The 20124-nt window shown below is 35.5% G+C and overlaps 1 protein-coding gene across 2 annotated transcripts in view; it reads right to left on the bottom strand.

Annotated features, from left to right (window-relative positions):
• CHD1 (chromodomain helicase DNA binding protein 1) overlaps positions 1-20124 on the bottom strand; it is a 73114-nt gene that overhangs the window by 12613 nt on the left and 40377 nt on the right. The window contains exons 18-33 of one of the 2 annotated variants that reach the window (XM_018050009.1): positions 19750-19821; positions 18807-18956; positions 15938-16086; positions 15463-15559; positions 15250-15345; positions 13605-13781; positions 10479-10639; positions 9150-9191; positions 8344-8474; positions 7080-7218; positions 6717-6867; positions 5317-5439; positions 4404-4532; positions 3697-3960; positions 3204-3344; positions 1193-1371 (exon numbers count right to left, since the gene is read on the bottom strand). In XM_018050009.1, the coding sequence (XP_017905498.1) occupies positions 1193-1371; positions 3204-3344; positions 3697-3960; positions 4404-4532; positions 5317-5439; positions 6717-6867; positions 7080-7218; positions 8344-8474; positions 9150-9191; positions 10479-10639; positions 13605-13781; positions 15250-15345; positions 15463-15559; positions 15938-16086; positions 18807-18956; positions 19750-19821 (2201 nt within the window). The remainder of the gene's footprint in view (positions 1-1192; positions 1372-3203; positions 3345-3696; positions 3961-4403; positions 4533-5316; positions 5440-6716; positions 6868-7079; positions 7219-8343; positions 8475-9149; positions 9192-10478; positions 10640-13604; positions 13782-15249; positions 15346-15462; positions 15560-15937; positions 16087-18806; positions 18957-19749; positions 19822-20124) is intronic. The other variant, XM_018050010.1, reaches the window with a different exon arrangement.

Genomic DNA, 20124 nt, shown 5'->3' with positions numbered 1-20124 from the left:
ATCCAACCTCAGTGACCACTCCACGTCATTACAGGCACATGACTTTAGACTCTTCTTACGTCCACGCAAGGCTTCAGTTTTTTAGACATAAGCTCAGCTTCACTTGTTTACAAAAGCCTAGTGATCACAATCAACTTCCTATCTCCTCTTTCTAAAATGAGTCCTGGTTGAGTTTAAGAAGGGGATAAGGATAGTTTTCTTTTTTTGTAAATTTAGTGAAATCATGTCTCCTGCAGAAATGTGTCATGAAAATGGTTTTTTTTTTTGATATGCAAATGCACTGCATATAGCAAAAAAAATCAGTAGGTTAATAAATAGTTGTCAATAACTAGTTTATGCTCATTTTATTGTTTTCCTAGCCTGTCTAGTAGTCTGGCTTAACAGTGACCTGGATTTGGTAATCATTAAGTGATTAATACCACTTATCACATTATAATATCACTTATCACATCATATCATAGTTCAGGTTTACAATTTTAAGATCAAATGTGTTGCTGCTAGTTCTAAAATGAAGGGGAAAATACAGTCTGCATTTTACACTGCTTGAAGACATTTATTTTTACAAGGCTTTACAGTTTGAGGTATTACTGAGAATAATTTGGTAAATTGCGAAAATTTTTAAGAATAAAGTGCAATCTGAATGTTAACGAAACACCTTTCACTATTTATTTAAAGGCAGAGATGCCACCTGTGGTTTTTTCATTATGCATAATTAAGGAATCACTTATTTATAAAACATTTTAAAGGAAAAAAATGAAAACAACCAGCCTCACTCTGTAAACATTCTGTGACCTAAACTTCAGGAGGTGAAAAAGAAACTGAAATACAAGAGACAAACAGTGAAGTGAAGCTGCTCAGTCATGTCTGACTCTGGAATTCTCCAGTCCAAAATACTGGAGTGGGCAGCCTTTCCCTTCTCTAGGGTGTCTTCCTGACCCAGGGATCGAACCCAGGCCTCCCACATTACAGGAGGACTCTTAACCAGCTGAGTCACAAGGGAAGCCCAAGAATACTGAAGTGGGTAGCCTATCCTAGCAGATCTTCCTGACCCAGGAATTGAACCAGGGTCTCCTGCACTGCAGGCAGATTCCTTACCAGCTGAGCAATCAGGGAAGCCCTAGACACAAGAAAGAGACAAACAGACAGTTACACAATTACAAATTTAACACGTCCTCAAAAATACGTCACTTACTTTCTCCACTGCTTGATTTGTTCAGGATTTGTATACTCTTTCAGACATTCTGTGATATGGTCTCCGATTTTTATCAAGCACTGTCTAGTATGTTCCAGTTGTTCTCTTTCCGAAAGGCCTCTCTCAGGCCTATCAAGCTGCTTCAATGCTGCTTTGACAGGCCTCATCCTCTCTTTACACTTAAATAGGAAAAGAAGACCAGAACTACATATTAAAGGCATGAATTCAACACAGAGCTACTTCTTCCAGTGATACTTACATGAGTAAATGTAACATGAAATGAGCATTAAACCTCACCTCACAGCTCTTAAATGTCAAGAGTTTTCCCCTCAGACTTTATTCAAAAAGCAAGGTTTTCCATTGTCATTTAAAAATCAATCTTTGTGTAAGTAAAAGCCTTGGATTTTACTTACTTTTTACAAAAACAGTTACTTTCTACACTGTAGCACACCATTCTAAACAGTTTTAATGTTAAAAGATAAAATATTTCAGAGTATAACTTAATATTCTATATTGGCTCTAATACAGAATAAAATGTAAAAGAAACTTTATATAATAAACTGGCAAAGCTATAACTTCAACCTAGCTACAAGTATAAACTGTTCTTCTAATTCCTTAGGACAAAACAAAGTAGCTAATGATGATTTTGCTGCTATCCTACTGCAGGCAGTCAGGGAGTAAGGGTGTTTGATAGAAGCCCATCTTTTCCTTGGCCTACATATCACTAGAATGCTAGTAAAAGGACAACATACCCAAAACTGTACCATTCAATGAAGTCCAATTGATGTAATAAAAACCATCAACCTTATACCAACACCAGACTAAAAATATTGCTAGAAAATCAAACTACAGATAAATTTTATTATATATAAATGCAAAACCAACTTTAAATTTTACAGTAATTATATCCATGAGTAGCAAGTAGGGTTACTTCTGGGTATGCAAGGATGGGTCAACTACAGACGGTATATTTGGTTGACTTAATGCCACCATTTATTTGAAAACCAGAAATCCTCACATCCCTGCTGTGAAGGGCCTTTCTTATAATCAGGTGTCCACCTTATATGTGAAAATCTGTTTCTGAGTACTTTATTGTTTTATTGACCTATTTCTTCACATCAGTTGGGAAACTTTCCATCTTTTGTCAGGCATAATTTAAATAACACTGGAAACACTGGGAATTGTGTATTCTTCAGTTAAAATTAGAACTCAGCCAAGCCTGACTTTTTTAAAAAGGGAAAACACTTGTTTTCTAATTTTTATGTTATTCATATTTGTTCTCTACATTTTCTATTTCTTGTTCAATTTTGGTAGTTTATATTCTGCTGTTCAGACTCAGTTGGATGCATGCTCAGTTGCATCCAATTCTGCAATGCTGCAGACTGTAGCCAGCCAGGCTCCTCTGTCCCTGGGATCCAGGTAAGAATACTGGAGTGGGTTGCCATTTCCTTCTTCAGGGGATCTTCCCAACTCAGGGATTGAACCTGCATCTTTTGTGTCTCCTGCATTGGCAGGCAGATTCTTTACCACTGCACCATCTGGGAAGCCCCTTGTAGGTTGAACACATACTATATTCTAGGCATTGTTCTAGACCCAGAAAATAGAGCAGTAAATAAAATGAAGACCCTGCTTTTATGGAGCTTGTACTCCAGTAGGAGAATAGAGCCAACAAATAAACAAGACAGTGTTTAAAATGGTGACAACTATGATTAAAAAAAAAAGTAAGACACAGCAGGGAGCTTTCTACCTTATATAAGATTTCAGACAATGGTAATGCTTGAGCAGATATTTGAAGAAAACGAAGGAGTAAGCCATTTCAAGCAAAGGGAAGAGCAAGTAAAATCGTCCTGTAACTTGTCTGACATGTTCAAGGGAACAGTAAGAACTCCCAGTACTATGAACTGCAGTACTATCAAATTCAAATGCATCTCTAAATTTAAAGTTTTAAAAGATGAATATAAATTCAAATGTTATAGGTATTTTTCCAATAACCAGAAACTTTACTACTTACAATACTGAATGTCTTCTGATCCAGCTCTTCAGATTCTTCCGCTATGGGCACTGGTTCACCACTTGCGGTGATGTGAACTGGAGCATCCAACACTGAAGATTTCTTAGGTCTTTCCTTGCTTTCAGACTTGGATTCACTCAGCTAGTGAAAGGAGAAAACAAAAACACAACAACAAAGGCAAAAATGATTAACATCTCCAGAAGACAATTTAATCTCATTGTAGTCTATAAGGTTGATTCACATTTAACATTCTTAGGTATTTTATCTTTTCCCCACTTGGGAAAACCAAAAGTAAAGCTATCCTATGATGTCACTTATTCGGTAAGGCATCTAAAAAAGGATTTAAACCTGTTTTCTACTCTACTAGATATGCATGTGTATTTTTAAAGAACTCAGTTATTGAGATTAACTGGGCTAAAAGGCAGTTTATTCTCCTAAAATGTAAATATGCTGATTGTGTCACTTTCTAAATTTTATATTATGATTTGCATACCTTTTCTTCTTTTATGTCTTTTTCTTTCTGTATAGCTTCTTTTACTTTGTTTTCTCTTTTCTCTTTAAAATCTTTTTCCTTTATATCTTTCTTATCCTCTTTTTCTTTTATCTCCCTTTTAAGTTCTCTTTTATTTTCCTTTTCTTTTGCTTCCCTCTTTTCTTCTGGTTCCTTCTTTATACAAACATCTGGCTCAGTTTTTTCTTCACTGTCTCTTTCTGTTTTAATTTTTTTGTTTGGATGTTTCACAGAAGTGATTTCATCCTGAAAAGTGCAAGTATGGCCAATGTATTACTAACCAAATCTTGACAAAGACTAATTTCTTTTCTTTGCATGACTACTGATTGCATGTATGTGGATTCTGAGAGAAATAATCCAGAATCCCGTTAGTAATGATACATGCAAGAAAAACTAAGATAAGCCAATCCCATTCAAAATTCGTAACAAAATGAGACAATGTCTTTAAATGGCAAATGTTTGAAAAGGAAGGACCTTTGCTCTCTCCCTTTAGTGACATATGATATTCTACTGGATGGCAGAATTCTATTCTATAAATGAGACTACACAACAAACTATAAAAAAGGACTTCAGTATTTAAAAGTAAAATTTTAAGCCTAAGTTCAAATTTCAAATGTAAAGCACACTGAAAACATGCCATGTGCCCTTTTCTATATATAATACGTTGCTTTTCTAAAACACATTCTTACCTTATCATCATCTTCATCAGACTTCTCTGAGGGCAAGGGAGAAGAATCACTCTTTATTTCCTCTTTCACTTTTATAGACTTCATTGCTTTATTCTTCTTAGCTCTTGCTTTTCGCCTTTTTGAACCTCCCTAAAAATAATTATTTTTATTCTCACCAATCCCACAGATTCCATTAAAAAATCTTAAATACTAAATCTATGAAGCTAAAAGAATAGACACTCCTACCCAATCCTTAGTCTGTTGGTACAACAATCTTAGAAATTATCAACAAAAGTGATATAGCTTAATCAAATGCAAATTAATCTGAATAAATGCTAACCAACTGTAACTATTCCTTAAAAAAAAAAAAGAATAGAGAGAAGTAGGAGGGCTGTTCACAATCCTAAATTATTATCTTCAGAAACAATGCCACCAGAGATAGCATTAGAAATTATTTTATATAGTACAGAGGTAGTTATTAACACTGTGGTCACAGGTAAACTTTCAAAGGTTGCTTTAGTTTCCAATCACCTCTCTTTTACTGCCTTTTTCCTTCTTTTGTGGAGCACAATCAGTAAGCTTGGTGTTCTTCAATACTTCCTATTCCTTAAGCTGCCCAATGTCTCCAAATCCAATTACTGCCCTGTCTCCAGTAATGGAGGCTAGACCTCTCAAAAAACACCCCATTTTACTCCAAAAGTTGCTCCCATACTAAATACTAGGAAAAGAGCTTCTTCTTCTGAAAGACATGACTTACTAGAGTTTGAACATGAATGCTGAGATCAGTTAAGGCAAAATACCACCATATTCAAACAAAGCTACTAAATTATAGATAAACACACTGATGAGTCCATGTTAACCACAGGGTGATGGGGTAAACTAGGTTTATCTTATCCAAAAGTAAAGTGCTCTTAAGCATCATATTTTAACTTACTGCACCAGAAAGCCTCTGAGCTTCTTTTTTTGCAAGATCTCTACTAAGTAATTTGATGAGGTAGTCCGCACGTGTCTGTAATTGTTTTGCTTGTGGTTTTTTATCAGGATCATCTGGAAGAATCTGAAAAGCAATTAATTTTTTCATCCTGTCTTTAATAAATAACATGAGAAATAATAATCACTTAAAAATGCCTTCTCAAAACAAACAAACAAAAAAACACGTATAATGTCCTGGCAAGTCACAAATCTTCTTAAAAGAATAAACAAAATTGAATGCAAAATACATTTTTTATACCTATGCCACAAAGATTTCTTTCTCTGGAAATGAATTCCAAATACACAAGAAAACTATCCCTCTATTCATAAAGAGACTACACAGTATGAGGTTAGAAATTTCTTTCAAATACATACTGGTATGTTAGCAGTCAGTGTCATTAAAATCATAGTATTTAGATTTCCTTCCTTCTAGACAGTGTATTTAACTATGAAGTATACAAAAATCCCTAGAATATAAAGTATTGTCCATCTAGAAGAGGATCCAAAGCAGGCACTGTGAGAAACCTTTTACAATGAAAATATAAACTAATTTTGCTTCAAAGTAGCAAATGACAAATAGCTGAAGGTTCCCACTTGTCCATGAAGAAGTAAAATATAAAAAGATAAACTATAAGAATTGGGCAAGCCTTCAGTGTTTCCAGGCAAAGAAAGGATTCTAATGAGTGTGTGCTGTGCTGTGCTGAGTCATGTCCGACTCTTTGTGACCCCATGGACTGTAGCCCGCTAGGCTCCTCTGTCCATGGGGATTCTCCAGGCGAGAATACTGGAGTAGGTTACCACGCCCTCCTCCAGGGATCTTCCCAACCCAGGGATTGAACCCAGGCCTCCCGTATTGCAGGCAGATTCTTTACCATCTGAGCCACCAAGGAAGCCCAAGAATATTGGAGTTTGTAGACTATCTCTTCTAGGGGAACTTCCCAACTGAAGAATTGAACTGGAATCTCCTCCGGTTGGATTCTTTACTAGCTGAGCTACCAGGGAAGCCCATAACAAGTGTGGTAGCATCAAATCACCAAAAATCCTAAACACTGGTATTTAAATACACACACACACACTCACAAAACAATCCTTTTCTGCTCTTGATTAATATAGATGGCTAATGATTAAATGAAAGGCTTACTTTTTAACCTGATACTGTGAAGATAGCAGAAAAGAAATTTCAGAGGTAAAGCAGAATCTAGACATCATTTAAATTTAATCCTTTCATGAAAACCAGATTTCAAAGAAGCCAAGATCACAAAGCTAACTTTCCTGACCCTGAGTTGACTTTATTTCTAACATAATTTAAAAGCAAAAATTCAATTTAACAAGAATGGTCAACAGAATCAAGTACTGCAGTACCTTGTGTGTCAGACTGAGGTCAGGATCCATTTTAATCATTTCCCAGCTTCCATATCCATATTCGTAGATACCAATTAACAAATTGGAATCATCTTCTTTGCCCCAGTCTATATCAAAATGAGCTGCCTTCGTGTGGCATGGGATGATATACCTATCATTAAAGTTAACAAACACTGTCAAGTTTATAATTGCCTCATTAAAAATTTTGAAAACCATGTTTGATCATTAGAACTTCAAAATACTGTGCTTTATTTTTAAAAACATTTCATTCAAACTGGCCATAGAATAAAAACCACTTCTAACATACACTCATGTCCAAATTATTGAGTAACAAGTATTTTACAACAGAAAAAAATAACTCACTGCTTTCTTTCTTCTGGATCTGAAGGAATGGATTTGTGCAGCGGTATTAATTCTTCTTCATGGGAGATGACCAGCTTGGCATTCACCTGTACACCTGATATTCGGAATGTTGGGCCCTTTACTTTTCCAAGTCTACCACCTATATTTGAAAAGAATATTAAAAAGTATAAAACATATAATTCTACAAAATACAAAGCAATGTATGTTATTACTTATATAAAAAAGTAGTAGTATTCATTTACCTATATTTTTAAGTATTACTTATTTGCATTAAGGGGAGAGGCTTGCTGGCAAACCTTAAATTTCCCTCCAAGTCGTTTCACTACATACTAGTGATTATAATATAGCACAAGAGGATTCACAAAAAGCATTTCATGTACTACAGCAAACACATGTACTGTGCTGTGCTCAGTTGATCAGTCATGCCCAACTCTTGGACTGTAGCCCCCCATGGACTGTAGCCTGCCAGGCTCCTTTGTGCATGAGATTTTTCAGGCAAGAACACTGGAGTGGGTTGCCACTTCCTCTTCCAGGGGATCTTTCTGACCCAGGAATCTAACCTGCACCTCCTCAGTCTCCTGCATTGGCAGGCGGGTTCTTTACCACTGCACCACCTGGGATTAATATGTCAGTCATTCTAAATAAGAGTTCCAGTATGATTTTTTTTCAGTACATCTAATTATTGAATCTTATCTAATTATTTTCATTTACAAAGATGAATTACAAAGTATAATGAAGTAACTATGTTAAAACCAATATCACATGTGTATACTTATAATATCTCATCTATACTATAGTAAAAATACAGTAAAGAATCCACCTGCCAATGCAGGAGACATAAGAGACATCAGTTTGACTTCTGGGTCAAGAAGATCCCCTGAGGAGGGCATGGCAACCCACTCCAGTATTGCCTACAGAATCCCATGGACAGAGAAACCTGGCGGGCTACAGTCCACAGCATTGCAAAGAGTCGGACACAACTGAAGTGACTTTGCATATATACTGAAAATATAGTAGAACTAACGATTTCTGATGTTACCTCCCAGCAAGAAAATATACCAGGCAGGTAAGTTTCTATTGCCTTCAATAATATAATTCTGTTCCCCATTTTCTATTAACTGGAAATGGCCTTACTTTGTTTTATAAAGCATCTTTTAAGACTAATATATAGGTAACTTAAGACATACTATCAACCAAGCTCAATAAAAGCAGATTTCAACAATTCCATTTCTCTTTCTCTAAATCACTTTCATTTTAATATCACCTGTTCGTTCTGTTCCTGAAGAGTTGTCCTTTAAAGCTTTAATGCAACCATTATGTACCAATTCTCCTAGTCGTCTGAGGTCTGTCTCTGACTTATCAACTAATTCAGCATCTCGAGCAATTGCATCTAATCTGTAATAAAATAATACAATTTTCAGGTAAATGCAGAAAAAAATGAAGCCATTTAACATACATAAAAGTAAAGTTCTATAATTTTTTTATTACTAGACACTAAGCAGATAATACAAATAATGGTAAATGTTCAAAACATTTTTTTCATCTAAAATAGTTATGTAAGTATTCCATTATAACCTCATACAGGTCCTCTCAAAATAAAATAGAAAATATCCCTATTTTAAGGTGGAGTTTGGGAAAGAAAAATAGAATTCAACCAATTTGAGTCTCTTCCACTCTATACTTGAGATAGTAGTTACAGCAGTTATTGAGAATAACTGATAAATCTGGTCTCTGAAGTCAGAGGCTACAACTTAGCCTCTCTATGGATGAATCTGCTATTTTTATAAGATTGTAAGGAAAAGGTAAGAAAAAGCATTTGAAAAGTACAATTATAAAAATGCAAATGTTTTATAATCCATGTATTTTATAGAAAACATTTGTAGATAAAATTTTAGATACTAGAAAGAATCAAGGATAGTACTAAAACACTTTTAAAAAATCTATTTGAAATTTGCTTTCTACAGGCTAATTTTGTAAAAACCTGTTGCAGGAAATTTAAGAATAGTATAAATAAAACTGACAGCAAGTGACACATTCTGTAATTCTATTTAGAATGACAAATGTACTTACCTTTCCAGAGGGCCACCAAATTTCTTGTAACTCTTGATAAACCTAACAGAAAATAATTGGTTTAAATGTGGGCTTCACTATTTGTTACAAAATAGATATACAGAAATAATACTTGTTAGTGTAAATATTATCAATAATTCAAGGCACTATTACTAACAAAAATGAATAAGCTATGCTAGAATAAAAATGTTAAAAGGTTAGATATCAATAAACATAAGACATATTTTAACACCCAGGATGATATTTAGAAACCAATATAAATAAAACAATAGAAGCTAAATTTTATTTTAGAAATTACTTTATTATTTTCACAAGACAAAAAAGGTTCAAGGCTATTAGAGGAAGTGTCTCCAGAATTCTCAATCATATTACACCACCTCACATTTCAAGTGTTGATAAAAATTTACTGAATATAGTTTTAAATCAGATATATGGCATTGTACCAACAATGGAAAAATAAGTATTACTTAGGAACAAAGCTACCCAAGTGGTTGATGGATGAGGGAAAATATCCAGGAAAAGTAGAAGTTGCATTGTCTCTTCAACTAAAGACAGAAAGTCCAGCAAATCAGGTGGCCATAAAAGTACCCTAAATAAAATCTAACAATATATTTAGTTTTCTGGTAGAAAAAAAATGAGGAAGAACTTTATCAGACAGGTCTATGATTTAAAAGAAATGAGTTAACAATAGTTTGAAAGAAACAACAAACTCTGAAAATACAATAATGAACAACCTTTCACAAATTTCATACATAAAAATATTACATAGTCAACAAAATAAGCTGTTATCCCATCCTCCATAAATAAAGCTGTGTGTATATATATATATGTATATATATATATAAATAAATATATTTTGAAAGAAAACTACAATTTATCTGTAAGGCCAATCTTACCTCAGTTCCTATTTGGACATATCACTTTTAACATGGTTATTTTCAAAAAACCAATCACCCCACCGTAAAAAAATTAGAAAAATATGGAACTAAATTATTCCCACATAAAGAGTAATGTTGGGAGTCATATACAGTGAGAATTTTTAATAAATAATGTATTGAAGTACACATTCATCACTCAAAAGGACCACTATTCTGAACCACATTAATAAAACCAAAATAATTTAGCAGTCCAAACAGAGTAACAATAAATAACACAGCGTAGATGCCAAACTCATCTTTTACTCATAAAGACCAACCAAAATCAGAACCACCTAATCCCCACACAATTATATTTGCCTCTTCTAAAACTTTGTATTTTGTGGAATTTCTGTTTTAATTTCACCCCCTACTAAAACCAAGCTGAAGTAAAAATGGTCTTATGTCATCTTACCGCCGAATTTCTGCATCACTAAATCCTTTAATATTTTCCCGAGGGATAGTTCGTGGTCTTCCACGTTTCTTTGGCCTTTTTCTTTCTGATATTGAATCACTATCAGATCCAGAGTATCTCCTACTTCTACTGCGCCTCCCTTCACTTCCATTGAAACTAATCTGGAATTTGAAAACAAAATTTTGCCCACGTTTAGGTAAAGCTTCTGTTTTAAGAGCGACGAAAGCATTATGATTGACAAAATTAACATGTACATATAAAAAATAGTCCATAAACAAAATTAAAAAGCAAAAAAACTCCAAAAAATACAGCAGGTTAACATCAAAGAGTTATATTAATAGTCTTAATGCTTAAAATATTCTCGTAAACCAGCAGGAAAATATCCATCGTCCTTTTGTAAAAATATGTGAAAGGTTATTAACAGTGATTAATCATATAACAAACAGAATTATACAACTTCCTGGTATATTTTTAAAAACTTGAATTAAAGTAACAATGCAGTGTAATTAAAGTTACTCCATCAACTTGACCAATACTAACTAACTAATACTAGCCAATACTGGTACTGGTAACGAAAACCAGATAGTCAAACACCTCTGACGGGTATTTATACAACAGAGAGCAATTTGATATTGCACCAAAGTCTTAAAAATGATCATTCTGCTAACCCAGCAATATCATTCCTAGATATTTTTCCTGACAGCAGAAATGAAAAGGAACACTTGCCAATAAAGTCATTTTTATCATAAAAGTAAAAAAATCTAATCTACAAAACATTAACTTCTATTACACACATCAAATCACAAGGCAATCTAATAGGATAAAAGTACGGAAATACAGATTATAAGAGGTGGAACTCGAACACTGGCTTACTTGTGAAGAGGATGAATGTTAGACATCAAGTACCATACAAGAAGATAAGAGAAAAGTTAGCTAACATTTGCTAACGACTGAGCTGCCATGAGAAGAGAGGATTCCTGGGGACAAAAGACACAGGGAGAACCTGCACCCACCCACTCGCAGGCACTTCACAAACCTCCACCAACTTACACCAGGTGCTCGAGAGAAAGACTGGAAATGGGGCTGGAGATTACAGAAAACTTTCCTTCACGGTGAAGGCCTGGAGAAAGAGAGTCACCTTTGAGGGGACAGTCAGGAAGCCTGGCCAGATCTTTCTCACCTACAGACCTGAGGACACAGAAGACCTAATATGCTTGTAGGAAAAGAAAAACCAAACCTGGCAGGGCACAGTCTGGGGTGTGTTCATTTGCCTCAGACTCAAAATTTAAGGAGATAACAAAAAATTCAACAATCAAGACATAATCTTGAAATACAACAGTATTCTAAAAAATCGGAAGCTAATGCAAAGACTCTAAAGACAGGACCCAATATAGCTTGGCATGGCACTGCTACCATTATTTAAAAATCTAACATTCTGTTCATTTGAGCCATAAAACAAACACCAACAAATTTCTAAAAATTCATATCATACAGGGTATGTTCTCTGACCATAACAGAATTAAACTAGAAATCAACAATGAAGATACCTGGAAAAATCCCCCAAATATCTAAACAACACACTTCTTAAAAAACCTATGGGTCACAGAGGAAGTCACAAAAGATATTAGAAAGTACTTTGAAATAAATGAAAATGAGATCACAACAAATTAAAAATTTAGGAAATTCAGAAAAGGCAGTGGTCAACGGAAGTTTGCAGCATCAAATGCTAATGTCGGGACTTTTGGTGGTCCAGAGTTTATGTCTACCAATGCAGGGGGCACAGGTTCAATTCCTGGTCCATGAAGAGTTCACATGCAATGGGCCAAGTGGCACAACTCCTGAAGCCCAAGCACCCTAGAGCCTGTGGTCCACAACAAGAGAAGCCACCACAATGAGAAGCCCATGCACTGCAACAAAGGGGGAAAAAAAGCCCGAGCAGCAACAAAGACCCAGCAGAGCCATAAATAAATACATAAACTCACGAGGTACAGAAAAAGCAGGACCTTAAAAAAAAAAGCTATTAGAAAAGGAAAGTCTTAATGATCTAAGCTTTTATCTTTAGACACTTAAAAGGAGAGCAAAAGAAGGAAGAAAGGAAAGAAAAACACACACAGAAATCAATGAACTTAAAACAGAAAAATACAAAATAAAACCAAAAGGTGGCTCTTTGGAAAGATGAATAAAATTAACCTCTAGCTAGAATGATCAAGAAAAAAAATGCCAATCAGTTCAGTTCATTTGCTCAGTTGTGTCCGACTCTTTGCGACACATGGACCACAGCACACCAGGCCTCCCTGTCCATCACCAACTCCCGGAGTTCACTCAAACTCATGCCCATCGAGTCGGTGATGCCAACCAGCCATCTCATCCTCTGTCATCCCCTTCTCCTCCCGCCTTCAATCTTTCCCAGCACTGGGGTCTTTTCAAATGCGTTAGCTCTTTGCATCAGGTGGCCAAAGTACTGGAGTTTCAGCTTTAACGTCAGTCCTTCCAATGAACACTCAGAACTAATCTTCTTTAGGATGGACTGGTTGGATCTCCTTGCAGTCCAAGGGACTTTCAAGAGTCTTCTCCAACACTACAGTTCAAAACCATCAATTCTTCAGCACTCAGGTTTCTTCACAGCCCAACTCTCACATCCATACATGATTACTGGAAAAACCATAGCCTTGACTAGACAGACCTTTGTTGGCAAAGTAATGTCTCTGCTTTTTAATATGCTGTCTAGGTTGCTCATAACTTTTCTTCCGAGGAGTAAGTGTCTTTTAATTTCGTTAACAGAATGAAAAAAAGGGAAATCACTAAATACCCTATAAACACTAAAAGGATAGTAAGGGGGTATTATTATGAATAACTTTATGCTCATGAACTCAACAATTTGGATAAAATGAACACATTTCTAGAAACAACCAACCACATTCATTCAAAAAATATATTGATAGTTGTATATTTATAAAATTTAGGTTATAGTTAAGATCGAATACTTTCCAACTAATTTTATGAGACAAGCATTATTAAATCCGATGAAGTCATTACAATAAAAGCACCAATATTTCTCATTAAAAAGATAGTCCTAGAGTAAATACTCTTTATAATACAGAAACAGCTTTTAAATTAAAAAGTCACCTGTTTTGCACAGTTTCTCATTCTGGGGAGCATATAAATTTCTTCAAGTTCCTTTTGTCTTTCCTCTTCTTCTAATCGTCGTCTTTGATCTTCAGGAATGATTTCTTCCCAGTTCTTTGAATTTCTTTCAGGCTCCAACTCAATATCATCCTCATCCATATTTGAAAAGTTGGCAACCTGATAAATTCCAGAATTTTAGCAGAATAAAATTAAAGAACTATTCATCCTTACATTTTTTCTTTCTTAGCAGGGAGGACAAAACATATCAGAATAAGATAACAAATAGCCCTAGGATAATGAATATGACTATGGGTTAAACCAAATATGATTGCTAAGCTAAGTTTATTTCTTTATGAGGTCAAAGTAGATCAAACCATATGACTTCTAAGAATTATCTTCCAGGAATGATTCTCTTTTGCTCTGCTGATGAACAAAATTATTACTATAAGTGAACCAGAGGAAGTTAACAGAGTAACAACAAATTTATAGAGTATCACACTAAATCACCTTCTGTAGTAATTACCACACCCGTCCATTAAACACGAAGTGTTGTAAAACAACCCAATATTCTTATTTTTATGATTAATAAAGTACTTGAAGAGTTGATGACAAGACACAAGGAGCTCAGAGACCATAGATAAATTTATTTAGGTTCCCTAAGCGCTAGTTTCTTCATTTCTAAAAAAGAAAAGCTAGTAACAGCATACTAACTTTTGTGAGGATTAAATAACAATACATTTAAAGAAGTGTGCAGAGTTTGATATACAGAGAGCACTCTTTAAGGTTAACTGCCAATACTGGGACATTAAAGCTTACAGGTAATTGGAAAGACAAGAAAACTATGCTGTGTGTGTGTGGCACATTGCAGGTACTCAGTAAGTATTTGCTGAATGAAGGAATGACATTAATTGATCCTTAAAAACCTCAGCTCGTGGAAAATGGCTAGGATGCAGAGAAATCTGCTTTTTTACGCTAAACAACTGGCACACACCTTACTCTGGGGCTGGTTGACTTATGTTGCTTTAGGACTCCCTGCAATCTTTTAGGCTGCACCTAACCTGGTGTGGGCTTCACTGGTGACTCAGTTGGTAAAGAAGCTGCCTGCAATGCAGGAGACCCACATTCAATCCTGGGGTTGGGAAGATCTCCTGAAGAACGGAATGGAATGAATACCCACTCTAGTCGTCTTGCCAGTATAATCCATAGACAGAGGAGCCTGCTGGGCTATAGTCCATGCGGTTGCAACAGTCAGATATGAGTTAGCAACTAAACCACCTAACCCAGGGGTATCTATCAGTACTACTGCTTACTCTGTCTGATTTACTTGCGTTTTCTTAGTTGGGATAATGCTTAAATTAATCTAATGTCAAAAACTGCTGCAATAAAAATCAGCTAAAACTCTTCAGTTATGAAAATGATTTGGTACCTTTCAAATCATGTCACTCACTGCTGGTTTGTCAGAAGAAGAAAGAAAAACTTTTATACATCATTGCAAATTTTAAGACAAAGATGTTTTTAGCATTTTTTAAGATTACCCTGCTGATCCTGCCTAAAAAAAGATGAATAAAATACTAAATGACAAAAGACAAATCCCACCTTCTCCAATTTATATAATTATGAAGAAAAATTCAAAAAGAAAATCTACCTTGAACTGAGAAAGTAATTCATCTCCTACAGTTAAAGGTCCTGCTTCGTTTTCATGAGTTTCAGCCCTCTTCAAGATTTCATCTATATCCATTTCCTAGAAAAAGAAACCTTTACTTTAAATATGCTTTATTATGTTTTAAGATATATACATTTTATATTTATAGTTTTAAAAATGACACATTTTGAGACAAGCTTTTTTTTTTTTTTTAACCTGGGGCTCTTGTTCTTCTCCTTCAGGCTCCTTAAAAAGTTCCTCAGCACCAAACTTTAAAATGGCTGATAACTCTTCTTTATTGAAAGGAGTAGAACTAAAATTAGAAAAAGCAAAGATTACTTAATACTAACAGTCACAAATTTAACATTTACATAGCACTTTAATGAATTATTGGCATAGTCACCTTTATAACAGTTAATATGACACAGTTAGAAAAGTGAAGGATTACTAGTATACATACTAAAGAACTCGAAGCCTAGGGCTTTCCCCCAAGATTACTAAATTAGAATGGCAAAACCATGCACTCACTGAATGTATGCCACTGACCAGGAATTAGCTCAGTACTTTGAAACGTAAAACAACAACACTAAATACAGTGCTTCAGTGGCCTGCTTACATTAGGTAACATTTTGGAAAAATGAACATAGTATGATTATGTAACAACTTTTTTTTTTTAGAGAAAAGTAACTACCTTGAAGGGGCAGAACCTGTGTGTAGTACTGTCTTCCCAGTTGTGTCCATTCTTTGAATCACAAGATGATCTAAAACCATCTTCTTTTTGGCCCTTTCAAGAATATCCTCTTCAACTGATCCCTTTGTAACCAGACGATAAATATTCACCTGTAAAGATACACACAATGGAATTTGAAGCACAGTAATGATTCATTCTGCTAATGTTAAATGCCCAAATACTGGTTACAGCCTGGAATTCATCCAACGTGAAATTTTCACTGGTCAAAAGCAAAAAAGCTTCCTCAATTTAAAGATTATTTGAGACTTCCTTCCTTATACTTTGGTCAGTTTGCTTTTTCTTTTTTTAAAGAAATGACAGTAATTTTTAAAATTATATTTCAGCTGGGAAAGGGGGTGGTGGTAAACTTATGACAAGCTTATACCCGTTCCTTTAATTTTGATTGTTTCATCATTCCATACAATCTAAAACCCCACAAATTATTTAAGTTAATGATGAAGCTCTGCCATTAACAACAACAAAAAAAGCTTTGCAAAAGACAAAACTCAATGTGTAGTGATTTTGCCCCACTTCTCAAAGTCAGTGGTTCTATATCACACAATACCCCCATTCAGGGACCACTGTTAGTTTTCACAGTGATTGGGCTCACCAGCATGTAGAGCACTGGGACCTGGAATATCAGGCATTCTTCATTAAAATGGACATTTTGGCACAATGACAAATTATCCTGTGCCCTTTAAGCCTTCCAAATGATTTTTTAAAACTGTTTTAAATTATCCTGAGTCTAAATAGTTCCAAATAGGAAGAGGTATTGCCACCCTGCTTATTTAACTTCTATGCAGAGTACATCCTGAGAAACGCTGGGCTGGAGTAAGCACAAGCTGGAATCAAGATTGCCGGGAGAAATATCAATAACCTCAGATATGCAGATGACACCACCCTTATGGCAGAAAGTGAAGAGGAACTAAAAAGCCTCCTGATGAAAGTAAAAGAGGAGAGTGAAAAAGTTGGCTTAAAGTTCAACACTCAGAAAACTAAGATCATGGCATCTGGTCCCATCACTTCATGGGAAATAGATGGGCAAACAGTGGAAACAGTGTCAGACTTTATTTTCTTGGGCTCCAAAATCAACTGCCAATGGTGACTGCAGCCATGAAAAGACACTTATTCCTTGGAAGGAAAGTTATGACCGACCTAGACAGCATATTGAAAAGCAGAGACACTACTTTGCCAACAAAGGTCCGTCTAGTCAAGTCTATGGTTTTTCTAGTGGTCATGTATGGATGTGAGGGTTGGACTGTGAAGAAAGCTGAGCGCCAAAGAATTGATGCTTTTGAAAACTGTGGTGTTGGAGAAGACTCTTGAGAGTCCCTTGGACTGCAAGGAGATCCAACTAGTCCAAGGGAGATCAGCCCTGGGTGTTCATTGGAAGGACTGATGCTGAAGCTGAAACTCCAGGACTTTGGCCACCTCATGCGAAGAGTTGACTCACTGGAAGACTCTGATGCTGGGAGGGATTGGGGGCAGGAGGAAAAGGAAAAGGGGATGACCGAGGATGAGATGGCTGGATGGCATCACCGACTTCATGGACATGAATCTGAGTGAACTCCGGGAGTTGGTGATAGACAGGGAGGCCTGGCGCGCTGCAATTCATGGGGTCGCAAAGAGTCAAACATGACTGAGTGACTGAACTGACTGACTATTAAAATAGCAAGTACATGAGCCACAGGAATCTTATACGTCATCAATAATGAAATAATCTATCTCATTAATAATGAAACATACTTCACACATATACTTACATTAAAAAAAGAATTTTAACACAATGAAAAGAAAGTTGATTTCATTATTTTGTGATTGTATTCAGGTATTCATCCCAGAGGTCTACCACACAGCTTTCTATAGTATTTTGTCTTAGTGGTTTTTTTCCTAATATTTCCTCTTTCTTCTACCCTGTATTAGAGGATGTGGTGGCCAAAGTCTTTAAGTAGCATAAGTGGAATGTTTTGTCTAGCCATGTGTTGAGAATTTCAACGTAGGAGATATCTATCAGTGCAATTAATCACTTTTCCCCATTTCATTCATAACACAGAAATGTTGTCTCTTCACAAATACATTAGGCCCAGTTCACCTGTAAGAATATCCTGTCTCTTCACTTTCTCGTTTTTAACAGTCTATAATTTGTCTTGGCTTGTTGTCATCCCTGTTTCAAGTTTCCCTCTCTTTTATGAGAATTATTTGTGTAAAACATTTTTTTCGTTTTATATTATGGATTTATTTCTCAGTAGAAAATATGAATGTTTACAAAGTAAATAAAATGTACTAAGCCTTTCTGTGCTACTTGTTCATCACCTCCTGCTTTGAAGAAGTTTCAGGCACTATCCCAGATGGAGGTAAATGCAATTAAAACACAAGGATCAAGATATCAAAAAGATGTCAGATGGTTTTTTTCAAGGGCTATTACAACTGTTTCAGAGAGTTATACAAAAATTATGAGAATGGCTATTTTGCAAGGAGAGTCCTATGGGTACACGGCTAACAAAAAAGGAACAATGTACGAAGCAAAATCCCTTTCAATAGTTAAGTATATGAAGATATTTTTAAATATATATATTTATATACTGATTGAAACACATTATATTCTACAGCTGTGAACAGAATTATGATCTAAAAAAGAGTACATGATCCTATTCAGGCATAGTTTTCTCAGTTCTGTCAATTTCCAGGTGATTCTGATAAATTAAAGCTCCTCGGCACTCTGTTCAATAACAATATGCATGTTTCAACAAGAAGGATAAACCAAAATAAATTCTAAACACTGATGATAAAAAAGACTCTGAAACAGTAAAATAAGAAGGATAAAAAATACCTGTTTCTTTTGCCCAATTCGATGAGCTCTAGCCTGTGCCTGAAGATCATTTTGTGGATTCCAATCAGAATCAAATATAACAACAGTGTCAGCTGAGGCTAAGTTAATTCCTAAACCTCCAGCTCTTGTGGAAAGCAAAAAGCAGAAATCCTATAAGGAAATATAAAAGGCACAATTTTAAATTCTTAACTGTGACTGTGAATAATCAATGTGAGAATTTTATAACTGAATTTCTGAATTTAAAAGTATTTTACCAGGCTCCCCTGTTGACTCAGTAGTAAAAAAAAAAATCCACCTGCCAATGCAGGAGAGATGGGTTTGATCCCTGGAGAGGGAAGATCCCTCATGCTGTGGGACCACTAATCCTGTGTGCTGCAACCACTGAGCCAGCTCGAGAGCCTGTGAGCCACAACCCCTGAGCTCTTGTGCTGCGGCTACTGAACCCTGCGCACCTAGAGCCCCAGTTCCACAAAGAGAAACCACTGCAAGGAGAAGCCTGCGGGCTGCTCAGAGCAGCCCGTGCTTCCTGCAATTGAAGAAAGCCCGTGTGGAACAAGGAAGGCCCAGCACTGCAGTAGATTAACACAGTTCTTTAAAAGGTATTTTACCAATAAAAGTGAAACATAGTTTTAAAATTACTAACAAAATGTATCTAGCAAAGCCAGTAAACAAGACTCCCCAATATAAATATATATGGGAATAATAAACAACAATTCATAAAGAATTCTAAATCAAAATGGGCTAGTTTATTTAGAAGCAAATTAACTGTCCTATATTGAAACAGTGTTGATACAAAAGGGTAAAATTCCTCATATTTAACAGATAATATGGATTTTAAAACCTCACTTGTAAATCAAAACTGGCTACCACCAATAACACTTTTCTTAAAAAACTGTAACTAACGACTGAAACAATTTATTTACAATTTTGAAAGCATTCATACCTCTGATCCTTCAGCATTAAAATGATCTAGAGCTTGTTTCCTCAGCTCCCCTTTGATTGATCCATCTAATCTCTGGAATAGAACATTAAAATACTACATTGTAACAGAATCAAAACTTTAAAAAGCAATTAAAACCAAGTAGGAAAAAGCAGTCCTGCTTTTGATAAGACCAGAAGGTACTTATAGGTAGGAAAGCAATGCCTAAGCAATCTGTCTCCAAAGTCTATGTTCTTAACCACAGGAACTACTTTTGCTAATAGTAAATAATAGCACTGGCCGTCATTTTACCTGAGACCCACTATAAGAGTATGTTTTACATGTGAATGAGTACACAGTATACACTCAAAGCAAGTTTCATGACACAGTGTACTGTGA

Source organism: Capra hircus, chromosome 7 (genome assembly GCF_001704415.2).
Source record: "Capra hircus breed San Clemente chromosome 7, ASM170441v1, whole genome shotgun sequence".
NCBI lineage: Eukaryota > Metazoa > Chordata > Mammalia > Artiodactyla > Bovidae > Capra > Capra hircus.
The sequence above is the reverse complement of the archived record's forward strand: the minus strand, read 5'-3'. Positions and strand labels throughout refer to the sequence as shown.